General features: G+C 43.7%; 2 protein-coding genes across 4 annotated transcripts in view; one reads left to right on the top strand and one right to left on the bottom strand.

Annotated features, from left to right (window-relative positions):
* The first annotated feature begins 2,840 nt into the window (after nt 1-2,840).
* LOC131240356 (clathrin interactor EPSIN 2-like) overlaps nt 2,841-12,801 on the top strand; it is a 38,806-nt gene continuing 28,845 nt past the window's right edge. For all 3 annotated transcript variants that reach the window (XM_058238526.1, XM_058238527.1, XM_058238525.1), the window contains exon 1: nt 2,841-2,994. The gene's annotated coding sequence lies outside the window, so the exon portion shown is untranslated. The remainder of the gene's footprint in view (nt 2,995-12,801) is intronic.
* On the bottom strand, nt 9,283-11,128 carry LOC131238990 (uncharacterized). The gene is made up of 2 exons (XM_058236560.1): nt 10,490-11,128; nt 9,283-9,513 (listed from the first exon to the last, which is right to left on the bottom strand). Exons 1-2 carry the CDS (start codon nt 11,126-11,128, stop codon nt 9,283-9,285), a joined length of 870 nt encoding a protein of 289 aa, XP_058092543.1.

Here is a 12,801-nt window from a genome sequence, read left to right as displayed (position 1 = left end):
TTATAAGGTACGAATCCAAAAATTGAAGCAGATCCAACGCTCAATTGGACCACACCAAATAGTGAGCTTGGGTTGCGTTAAATGCAAGAGTCATCTCTGGTGTGGTCCGCTTGAACCTCGGATCTACCTCATTGTGGGGCTTATGCCCTAAAATGATGCAAACAAATGGATGGACGGTGTGGATAAGAACCATACATCACGGTGGCCACTCAAAGTTCCTGCCCGTTCTCAGCTGGAGACTGGCCGGGATAGGACGCAATCCGCGTCGTTATCTGATGATTGGATGAATCTGGATGCAACAAAAGGTGCGTGGTGAATGCAATCACGTCTTGAATAAGGTCAGAAATTCTGCGTTACAAAATACTAGCGGGAGAGATTGTACGGTAGCGTTCAGGTATCAGTTTGTATAAACGGGGCCCATTGATTAGCGATCCAAACCTTTGAGATTATGCTATCGATCCACCAATGATCTCCCAGATGAAAATGACCTAAAACCCTTAAGTAGGTGGCCAACGAAGAAACAGGATAACTAAAACCAATTAAAAGTCCAAATATTCAATGCCTAGATTTTTTTAAATCTTGGGGATTTTTATTTCCATGGCCATCCATAGTGATTCCATTCATATCAACGGCTTGGATCAATAAAAGGTGGGCCTTACTTGTAAAAACTGAAAGCCTGAAACATAGGCCTGAGCAGTTGATCCATCACTAAAAACAAAAAAGAAGACGGTTATGTTCGGGAGACCTTCCGCCAGAACCGATGTGACGTCAATCCTGCAATTATATGATCCTCAACCCAAGGATAAGCTTGTTATCCTGGGGCTTTTAGTTTGTAGAGATGGACCCAAGGCTCAGTGATCTAGACCGTTGATCTGTAGGTTCCTCTGTGGATGGACCGTTCCACAGTGTTAACGCAATCCCAAACTTTCAACTGTTGTCTGCAAATACTCGGCTCAGAAGATAGATTCAACAATGGTCCACGACAACGTTAATATGAGAAAATTACCAAGGCTGGTGATTAGAATCTTCCAATATAGAAGAATTTTTTAAATATGGCCCATCCAAGATGGTTCTCATCAGATCAACGGTTCGGATCACTTATAAGGCCCACTTGTTTGGACCCACAATCAGAATACACTGTTCATATTTTCTATTCCGGATCCGGTAATTCCTCCTCAAGAGTAATAGCTGCGCCCGCATCCCTGATTTGGATGTGAGGATAGGATATAGCCATCTCTCCACAGGACACGTGTCATAGGCGATGCGAAAATCAGGTCCGTTCATATCTGGGGCCTTAACGTGGATGGTTTATTTCTCAAAATCACACCTAGTAGACAATTCTATCCATTTGATATTTGACCATTAAATTGACGGTGGAAAACAAAAACAGCTAACCGTGAAATATGCGGTGGGGATGAACGGTAGAAAAAATAACGGATAGGATTGTCTCATGCATTTTGAAAAGGGGAGCTATCCGCGGGCCCGATCAATACATCACCCTGCGACGTGTCCTGTGGAGAGATGGCTCTACCATAGTAAGACTCTTCATACTCTAACCGTACGATCTCCTGCCCATTAATGTGGACCATTGATCACATCCAAATAAACTGAGCATGTGGAGCCAGCATTCTGATGATCCGGCCCTGTGGTGGATGATACTCCCATCTGATGATCATAACCGTCCATCATTTTTTTCCTTGCTGGATCCAATAATAATGATGACTTCATCAATGACTGTAGCTTTACAAATGGTGGGCCATCCTACCATGGTTGCGGCCATGTAAAATACCGTATCTTCGACGGAATCGGATCGGCTACTCCCCCTGCCACCAGCCAATGGCTGGTGGTCGGTGCTGTGTGGGCCCTATCATGATGTATGTGTTTCATCCATGCCGTCCATCTATTTTTTCTAGATCATTTTATGGTATGAGACAAAAAATGAGGTATATCCCAATCTATAGTGGATCACATTATATGAATCAGTGTTGAATGAACTTTGACCATTAAAAACTTTTTGGGGGTCATAAAAGTTTTGGATCAAACTGATCTTTGTCTTTTCCCTTCATCTGGGTCTGTATGACCTAATCAACAGATTGGATGTTGAATAAACAGTATAATGGGCCTTAGGAGGATTTTAATGGAGCATATCCAATCATTATTGTTTTCCTGTGGTGTGGTCCACCTGAGATTTCTATCCTTCTAATATTTTGAATCAAGACTTAAAATGATCTTTAAAAATTGATGAACCGCATGGATGAAATACATACATCATGGTGGGGCCCACAGATAACCAAACATCAGCCACGGGGCTGGTGGCAGGGGGAGTGGCCAATCCGTTTCCATCTTCGACGACGTTGTCCCAGGAAGCGTGCGCCACATGCCACCGACTTCGGAGGTGTGTTGACGTCGACAAGTTTTGTGGGCCCCACCATGATATATGTATTATGTCCACACCGTCCATCCGGAAAGCAGTAGAGACAATGATGCTACGGTTGAAATCTTCCCAGGGCCCCCCATGATGTTTATTTTCCATCCAACCTGTTCATCTGAAGGGAAAACACAAATATCAGCTTGATCCAAAACCTTTGTGGGCCCTTGGATGATTTCAATGGTAGGCGCTCAATCCCCACTGCTTTCTCTTTTGTGGTCTGCTTGAGCTGTGGATCCTCCTAGTTTTAGTACCTTGCTCTAAAATAATATTAAAAAATGTATGGACGGTGAGAATGTATTACATACATCCTTGTGGGACCCACAGAACTAGGTGACGTCAACACACCACCGAGGTTGGTGGTGTGTGGCACACCACGCAATCCGCTTCCGCCCAGAGGGAATCGGATTTCGGACAGGCTCTCCGGGTTTGTAGGCCGTAGGGCGGGTCCTTGAGACCCGGGCAACGCTCTCCGTCTCTCCCATTATCGTCTTCCTCCAAAACTCTCTTCCTTCCCTTTCCATGTTTGAAGCTCTCCAATGCAGTCAGGCAGCGTCCTCACCAAGGTAGATGATTTTAGCTCTGTCTCTATCTATATGCTTTGATTTGTTGTTGTTGTTGTTGTTGGCGTTGATCAGGTGGCGGATCTTCCTCCGTGGGAGATTTTTTCTTGGGGCTTTCCCAATCCGTGGTGAGGCCCATCAGATCAACGGACTGGATCAGTTACCCGAGTTGACCAGACTATTTAATGTAGTGAGATCCATACTCTTCATTTGGCGTGCCCTAATGTCGATGGATCAGAACTCCACGGGATATCCAGACTGTTCATTTGGCCTGCCCTACTGTCCATGGCTTGATTGTTGTTTTCTTTTATTGCAGAGAAGCAGCAATCTTTATTTGATTTTGTTTTTTTATTTATTTTTAATTTTATTTGCTATTGGGTTTTTGTTGGGTTGTTGCCTCAAATCGTTTGTTTTTCATAACAGCAGCTATTGCTATCTTCAGGGATTTCATTATATATATATATATATATATATATATATATATATATATATATATATATATATATATATATATATTCTTTGAGAGTTAGCAATTTAGTTTAGATTTTTTTTTTTTCAATATGCTTTTTGCTGAAAGAAAACCATTCCCAAAATTTCCTTTCCATGTGTGAGATTCGCACCTTCAAAGGGCAGTTGCAAAGACTTGAATTTTTATTCTTTTTATTTTATTTCCTGATGATGGTTTTGGTTGAAAAGGAAAGAAGAAAAGATACATCTCCCTATCCTCCTATGAAATGTATGCTATTGATTTGAAATAGATTAGGAAATTAACGGTGTATTAAGTACGAGCTTTTCTTAGGAAAGAGGACGAAGGTGGGCTTGCTATTAGAGATAGAATATGACGAACCGTGCATTAATTGGGAAATGGCTATAGAGGTTCAGTATGAAGGAGCCCCTCTTTGGAAACAAGTAATTGTTAGCAAATATGGTGTCTAGAAGGGTGCATGGGCTGTCAAAGAATCCTCTTCATACAGAGTATCCGGAGTCAGAAAATGGTGGTGGGAGAATGGCAGGAATTTAAAAAAGGAGTGCTTTGAAGTCCGTGATTGGGCACATATAAAGTTTTGGGAAGATCTGTGGTTGGAAGGACCCTCTTTGCAAAATTTACAATAGCATTTATAGCATTTCAACTGATAAAGGTAAAAACATATCATCATGTTTCAATAGAGAAGAAGTGGGATGGATTTGGATCATTAGATTTCATCAGAATATTGCGGAAGAGGAGAGAGAAGAATTCACTCATCTATGGGGATAAGATGCAAATACTATACACCTGGAAAGGAATGATTCATGGTATTGGAATTACGAGATGAATGGTGTGTTTGTTGTTGCTCAAACAATTTAGATGGATAGCACCTATATATGCAGAATCTAACAGACCCTGAATTCTTATTGTAGAGAGTGGACCGCTTTCCAAATCCGCTGGGTTGAGGCATAGACTAGGTCGTTCTCTTTAAACGAATCATGCCTGTTCGGATGAGTTCTTCGACTATAACAAGTACCATCGCGTTCGCTTCTAGTATACAACAGCCCGATGGAAGACTGACGGTCTGATCTCGGTAGCACACTGAGACGATGAAAACACCATGAGAAGAGCAATCCTTTTTTTATGTTGCCAAAGATGGAGAATAGAGAGACAGAGAAGAATAGAGAATTTTTTGTTGCGTCCAAAAACCATTGCAAAAAACCTCTTTAAAAGATGTGTAACCATACGATTATTAATGGATAAGAACAAAACATGTGCTCGTTATGAGGAGGCGTGAAGCACACTGAAGAACAAATGACCTCAACAGTTCAATAATAACATTTACTAAAATAATAAATTGAATAAGAAAATTGGCAAAACCAAGTAATTTTTAGCCTCAAGTAAGGAATTGTTTTATAGCCTAACTGGATGGGTATTCGAACCCCCCACGTGTAAGTATCGGGTGCACCTGCTTGGTTAACTGGTTTTCTGGCCAGTTGCCCTCAGGCCGGGCTCACTTTGGTATACGGGCTGGAGCATAGTGCCAATGTGTTTTACACCTCTAAGGAAGTGGGAACATTTATAGGCTTCAAAAAGTTCTTGGTGTTTTCCAATGTGGGACATTTTGCACCCAAAAGCGTAAAAGCAATACAAAGGCTCAAAGCCTCTAACAAGTAGCAACAAAAAAACTCTCAACCTATTTTGAAATACACCAACTGTTGTGAAAAATATTGATTAAAAATATTTTAATAATAAAAATATATATAAGTAATACAAGTTTTTTGTTTGAAAAACTTGCGGTTTTGGGAATAGTCCCATATTGGAAAGGAGAGAAGAAAAAATAGTGTTTATATGCGGGGCGTGGAGTGCCTTATTATTTGCTTGGTTGATCCGTGGAGTACCGGGACTCGCGTGGTCTAGTGCGAAGCATTGGAACACCTGTGCACGTGTACGGGCACGGGCTCGGGCTTGGTGCTAGGGCGTGGGCATGTGAGGTAGTGTGGCTATAGAGGTGCTCGTGGCGCACTTTGCACTTCACATGTGCGCATCACACTTTACACATGCACATCACACTTCACTAGTGTCTAAATGAGACCGGTGTGGCTTTTATAGAGGCTGAAAACTAGCCATTGGAGAAAGGTTTAACTGCACATGCAACATTAAACCAGACCATGCAGAAACTGCTGCATGTGGCTAGCCCAACAGTCATAAAATGGCTAGCCAGTGAGTCTAAACGGCTAGCATGCAACAACTGTTGTCCCACATGCATAACGGTTAGAAATTGCCAATAACGGCTAGTTTCTTACCAACAGCCATATAACGGTCATATTGAGTTATGACCTTGGACCAAAACGGTCAGCAACCATAGCTTGTATAAGCAGTGCCTAGGTGGTTCATTGGATCATCACCAACACTCAAACCATTCTCACTTACAACCAAATAAGAAGAGCAACTATGTACTTTGATCAGTCAGCAAGGTTCATATGAGTCTTATCCAGAAGACCTTAAGAAACAGACCAAAGCAGTGGTCTAAATTTTCTAATCTTCTTTCTGAATCTGGGATTTTTTCTTTTGTTTAGTTGCAGGCCAAAATTGTGTATACAGAGTTCCATTCGTGGTTCTTCGTGTTTGCTGAACGCAGAACCACATTTAGGCTCATCGCATCCTAAAAGCGGTTTACCTCTAACCCTTTTTTTTTTTTTTTTTTAAAGAACCTCTATTCATTGATCAAATATAATTACAAGTGAGATTTTAAGTGGGTTTGAGAACAAAAAGAGACAAGGACCCGCCTATCATAAAAGGAGAGACAAAGAAAGCTATCTCACTCTCAGGTTACCCAATCCCACCTTGTTTAAAAAGAGAAGGCCTTTGGGGATGCAAGGATGATCCACCTGAGAGTTGAGAAAAAAAATTCAATTGGGAGCCACTACCGAGCTTAGCGAGGCTATCATTAACCGCTTTCTCCTCCTTGGGGGTGTGGGGAAATGGTAACATCCATAACACCCCTGAGCACCTGGATCCTGGACGGCCAATATGACATCGACCACGAAGCATTCGAGACGTCTGAAAGAAAGGTCACAACGGAAAGCGAGTCGCTGGCCACCTCTACTTTAGGAAAGCCCTACTTGGCACACAAGGAGATGCCCTCCCAGATGGCCCTAATCTCCACTCTCGAGTTGGACTCGAAACCGTAGCCAGAATTGAAAGCAAAAATGAGCTCCCCTTTGCAGTCCCTACTGACGCCACCCCCGCCCGAGGGTCCTGGGTTTCCAAGTGACGACCCATCTACATTTAACTTGATCCACCCTCTCTTCAGTCTCGACCACTTGATAACTTGAATTTTCCTCTGATGTAAAAAAGCCCCATCAACGCCCAAATCAGTCAGCGCAGAAACTGTCATGCGATTCAATGCTCTGGGAGGAATGGAGGGCCCTATCCAAGAGATCCAGCGGTGGATCGCAGCTACCACCTTAGTGCCAATGGGAAAGGAGTTGCCGAAGTGGGCTGCATTTCTCGCTTTCCATAATTCCCAGAAAATGAAAATAGGAGCTAAGCCCCTTAAGGGTTTGAACTGATCTGAAGTGGCAGTGGAGGACCACCACCCGGTTGCTCTAACCATAGCTGAGATGACTGTAATTGGCTAGATATTGAATAGGGTTGGAAGTGGTCCCACACTTCCGAAGCTAACCCACCAGAGGAGAAGACGTGGTCGATAGTTTCGATATGGGACTGGGACGTGGGCGCACAACAGACACATTTAGAGGCCATAGAAATACCTCTTAACTGAATGTTGGCATCAACCAGGACTGCCATTAGAAATATATTCCAAGAGAGGAGCGAGAGTTTAGGAGGAAGCTTGGAGTGCCAAACCCAAACAACTCACGATTTTTTAACATCTGCCGAACAGACCATCTACCACGCCGATCTGACCGAGAACTCACTCGAGGAAGAGAGGGGCCCAAACTTGTTTGTCGTTGATGGAAGAGGTGTAAGTGCCCTCATCTTCGATATGGTCAAGAACCACTTGAGGGAGGAGCCGGCGAATTGAAATAGGATCCAGCCAGCTTGAGGGACCGATAAAATCCTTAACAAGTTGGGGCGTTGAAGGAGGGGGCTGGAGACTCCAGTCCACTAGAGGCCCGATCCTAGATCAGTCTTAGAACTAGAAGTTCAGGTCACCCTGGCCTAAGATCCATCTAGTCCCTGAGTTGATAGCCGGAATGTGCTTACAAATATGCCTCCACAACGGCGAGGCATCAGTGGTGAGGCTGGAACCACCAGAGGAGAGGATGTCTGCAGGGTATTTCCTTTTAAAAAAGGCTGCCCAGCAGCTATCTTGCCCTCTGCACTTGATAGTCCAAGCCATTTTCATTCTTAGGGCCTGCATAACATTAGGGAGGCATTTAATATCTAGGCCACCTTTAACTTTTGGGCGAGCAATATGTTTCCAGCTGACCCAATGGCAACTTTTGTGGTCGCCCTCCCAACCCCAAAAGAAATTAGCACAGGCTTGATCCAGGTTCTTCAGCAGGGAGAGGGGGATGTCCGTAGCAACCATAGAGTGGATCGGAATGCTGCTAAGCACGTGGTTGATAAGCGTCGAGTGACCAGCTTGGGAAAGAATCCTAGTCTTCCAGCCTGAGATTCTTGCTTGGAATTTGTCTATTATCCCTTGAAAGAAGGCTCTCTTCACTCTTCCCTTGAAGATCGGAACCCCGAGGTAAGTGAAAGGCCGCACTCCCTGGTTGACACCCAATATCCTGTGGGCTGCCCTGACTCTTGCCTCAGATTGGTGGGTGGAGAGGATAAAGAAGCTCTTGTTGGAGTTGATTTCTGGCCTAAAGCAACTTGGAAACGGTCGAGGAAGGATTTGATGCACTTCAGCGAACTGTAACCCCCATTAGAGAGGAGAATCGTATCATCAGCAAAGAGGAGGTGGGTGTTGAGTGGACACCTGCTGCTAGTGCTGAAAGGCTGGCAGAGCCCAGAGGTGATCAGATTATGAAAACCTTGAAAGAGCGGAAGAAACCACTAGGTTCACCATTGATTAAGATTGAGAACTAAGAGTTGTTCCAACATTTCTCAATCATGGCGATCCAGTTCGCCTGAAAACCAAACCGGCCGAGGACTAGCTTGAGGAAAACCCAATCCAATCTATTATACGCCTTCTTCATGTCCAATTTGATAAGGATATTTCCACCTTGAACTCTCTTGTTGATATCTCTGAAAGCTTCCTGGGCGAGGGCACAACTCTCAGTAATCGATCTTCCTTGGATGAAGGCCCCCTGTTCGGATGAGACTATTTTGGGGAGGAGCCCGCTAAGCCTGTAGGCAAACAATTTAGTAAGTTTTTTGTAAATAACGTTACACAGGCTAATGGGTCGGAAATCAGAGAATTTTTCGGAGCAGGGATCTTGGGAATAAGGCAAATGAGGGTTGCGGTGAAGGCCCTCAGGAGGTGATCCCCCACCATGTCCCAACAGCTTTGGAAAAACACCACTGTGAAGCCATCCGACCCTGGCACACCATCCACAGGGATACCACACATAGCCGCCAGAATTTCCTCACTCAAGGGCTCTGCCATAAATTCAGCGTTGTCCTTGGCTGAGATGAATGAGGGAATGACATCGAGGAGGTCAGCAGGGGTTGTAGATGGGCCTCCCTGCAGCAGCTTAGAGAAAAAGGAAATGACAGCCTCCTTGATCAAGTCTTGGTCAGTCACTACTGCCCCATCTTCCAGTTGAATCTCCAAAATGTTGGATCTCCTCACCCGGCAAGACGCCACACTGTGGAAAAACTTTGTGTTGCGGTCCCCCCTCATGAAGCTAGCGGTTTCTGGATTTTTGTTTCCAGAAAATCTCCTCACAAAGCTCCAAGTGAGTTAATTTTTCTTTGGCCTGATTCAGCTTTTGGAGATTATCTGGGTTGTTATCCCGAAGCACTATGTCTTCTGTAGCTGACAGATCCTCCTCAGCTAGCTCAACATTGTTGAAAATATTGCCAAAGATGTCCTTGTTCCAGCTCTTAAGAGTTGTTTGAACATATCTAAGCTTGCTCTGGAGGACAACCATTGGATCTCCCACAACATCAGTTGCCTAGGCACGTTGGATTAGTTCTTGGAAAGACTCGTGATGGACCCACATACGCTGGAATTTGAAAGGCTTTGGGAAGCTCCTGGGAGTAGCGGGGAAGGATAGGAAGAGGGGTGAATGATCTGAGTTCACCCTGGGTAAGTGCTTGTTTCGACAAGAAACAGAAGTATTTGATTTAGGGAATTATCTTACTGAATAATAACAAAGAATTAATGAAGAGAAGAATCATCACAACATTTATTGATTTTAAGCTCATTTACATCCTCTTATCATTTGATTCCAAGATAAAGCTTATAGAATACAAATATGGAAACAAATTCTAATATCAAATCCGCCGGCACTTCGACTCATGATATGTTTATCTCTTTGAGAGGAATGTTATCTGAATAAACACATCTTCTTCAGCTCATGACCATAATTCTGTCTTGCAGAAAAGTCGGCCTGCTCCCTAATTTTGGCAGAACTTTGGGTTTTTGATGTCAATCCACGCGCAACACTATGATGTTGCGTGGGCTCGTGCAACAACATTGTGTTGCGCGGGTCGGCACAATGGAAAAATTCCATTTCTTCTTCTCTTCTCTTCCTTCCCTTTAAAATACCTTCAAGGTCTTCTTCTTCTCTGGAGCTCTGATCTTCTCTGTCGTCTTCGTTGTTGTTCAAATGAGAGGGGGAGTGGGGTATTTATAGGCCTCCACACGTGCGAACCCTCGATCTCCGTGCTGCAGGGCCCACTTTTCACAATATCTCAACTGTCTAATCCATCCTGATCAAACTGACGTTGCGCGGACCCACGCAATCAATATGCTTTGCGCAGGTGGACGCAACACAATGTCTTCCCTTTTTATCTATTTTCTTCATTCTTATTTCCTTTTCTCTAATCTTTCTTCTGATTTATTCTTCAATCTTCATCATCATTTTTTGTACCTCAACAATGCTGCACCTGGAAGGCTGGAAATGCTGTCTGCCAGGGACTGTTGCAGCAAATTCTGTCTAATCTGGCCCAAGATCTAGACTGCCCACTCTGGTTGTTGCACCAGGGGAACTGGTTTCCCGAGAACCCTGCGTCGAGAAGGCCTGCCCTGTTAAGAGCATCAGCAAAATCTGATGCGCTCGAGCTATCAAAGATGCCTCTACCTTGCCTCTCAAACGCAGATAGCACAGTGTTGAAGTCCCCTGCTACAACCCAAGGCAAGGCAGGGCCAGCTCCTAACACTGCAATCTGGTCCCACGGGTTTTTCCGAAGGCTTCTGGAGCACTTCGCATAGACAAAAGAGAGCAAGATCGAAACCGGGCCACCCTGAATAGCTGCTGAGATACTTAGCATCTGGGAGGAGACTGCAATGAGATCAACAGTCAGGGAAGGGCGTAGAAAACCCAAATCTTGCCCCCCTTGAGCAGCGTTAGAGACTGAGGAACGGAAACCAAGCTGAAGGCCTACTTGTACTCTCTTATCATCCCTGAGCATCGGCTTGAGGATGACGACAATGGATGGCTTGAACTTGGAAATGAGGCGATGAAGGGTTGAAATGGTGGGAGTATTGCCCACTCCTCGGGTGTTCCAAATCAGCAAACTATCCATTGGTATCATTCACAGACAGAGATTCTCGGCGCCTGAGTTTTCTCAACCTTCCATTCCAGCTCTCCTGAGACCCTGGAATTTCCAAGGGGATGGGACCCTGAGGCTGGATATTTACCGGATTCTTGGTCTTCATTCTCCTGCGATATGTTCGATGGACCTGGGCAGTCTTCACAAGAGAGGATGGGCTGGCGAGGTCCTGAGTAAGATGGAAGGAACTGATAACCCCCTGGGAGGGATGTGAGATGGGGCTGGCAAGGGTAGGGAGGATTGGATGGTGAGTTGGGGGGCTGGTCCAGCTGGGGTGAAATGATAAGGAATTGGCTGATGCTGCGGGGTAAGCTGCCATTGACGGGTAGGCTAACCTGTCAGCATTCTCAATTACTTTGAGAAAGGGCGAATAACGCTTTAAGGATGGCATGATCACACATGCTTCAGCCTGTCCTTCATTTTGGTTTCTTTATTATTTTACAGAATTATAAATCTATAATTTAATTTGCGCTAACACCAACATTGTTCTGGGTCAAATCCTTTTACAGGCAGCTGGAATGTGAAGCGGGAAATGTCAGTTGACTGATACTCAAGAGTGTTTTCTGGGTCTATAAAACCTGGTCACATTCAGATGAATTGTGGCAAAAGGAGAATTTTTCACCATTGGTCAGCTATGAGAAAGAAAGATGATTATCACAAACATATGAATAATGTGTATGAGGAAGGAGGAGTTGATTAATCATTTACTGATGCCCTCTGACATTGTGGCATATATTTGGTGTGTCATTGAGCTGTTTGGAGTAAGTGGTGATGATAAAGGAGATAGATTAACTTCTTCCCACATGGAAGGGTATTGCATTTGATAGACAATGCTTTGGAGGATAGCCTTTTTGGCTATGATTTGGTCTATGTGGAAGGAAAGAAATAGAAGAATTTTCAGAGATAAGTTGGAGTGATGGGCATGATTTTCCACATACTTAAAGAGTCACATTATAGTTTGGGCTCAGGGATCCCATTATTTAAGGGGTATAACTTAGAAGAGATAGAGGCTTCCTTGTAGGCTAAGAGGTTCAAGCAGATCCGGCGAATCTTTGTTTAGTAGTTTCAAGCTTCTATAGAGGTATGTGTGGGTGTTTTTTGATCCCCAAGAGCTGAGGTTTTTGAAATCTGATGGAAACTGGTGCAGTTTACATTGATTTTTGTGACATTGGTATCTGTTTGATTTAAACCAATAGCACATTTTTATAAATATTATTAAACCCAAAGAAGAATTGAGCAAATGCTCACATCAAATCATTTTACCTTCTGCTATATCCCAGGGCACTTTTAGAACTTTCTTGTTCATCTCTCTCTTACTGTTGCAAGGGGCAAAATATCGTTCAAGTTAAATATGAGTCCCAAGACATTTGAGAATATAAAACATAATTCATGGATGAGTCAATGAGGCATTGGCAAGAAGAGATACCATGGTGTAGATTGTTTGTAGATGACATAGTTTTGATTGACAAGATGAAGGAGGGCGTAAACACAAAGCTAGATTTATGGTGAGGTGCTTTAGAATTTAAAGGATTTAAAATTAGTCAGACTAAACAGAGTGTATGGAATGCAATTTTAGTAACAATAGGAGTGGGAATGAGGAATTGTAAGGATTGCTAATTGAGAAGTTTCCCAAAATGACCACTTTC

The sequence above is a fragment of the Magnolia sinica genome, chromosome 3 (genome assembly GCF_029962835.1).
Source record: "Magnolia sinica isolate HGM2019 chromosome 3, MsV1, whole genome shotgun sequence".
NCBI lineage: Eukaryota > Viridiplantae > Streptophyta > Magnoliopsida > Magnoliales > Magnoliaceae > Magnolia > Magnolia sinica.
This window is presented reverse-complemented; position numbering and strand designations above follow the sequence as displayed.

Bases quoted from the DNA above. Each gene is read 5' to 3' on its own strand.
- LOC131238990 (XM_058236560.1), bottom strand. From the start codon at position 11,128: ATGGATAGTTTGCTGATTTGGAACACCCGAGGAGTGGGCAATACTCCC. The intron at 9,514-10,489 runs GTGCAGCATTGT...GTTGTCCTCCAG, and splicing joins CAGCATTTCCAGCCTTCCAG to AGCAAGCTTAGATATGTTCA.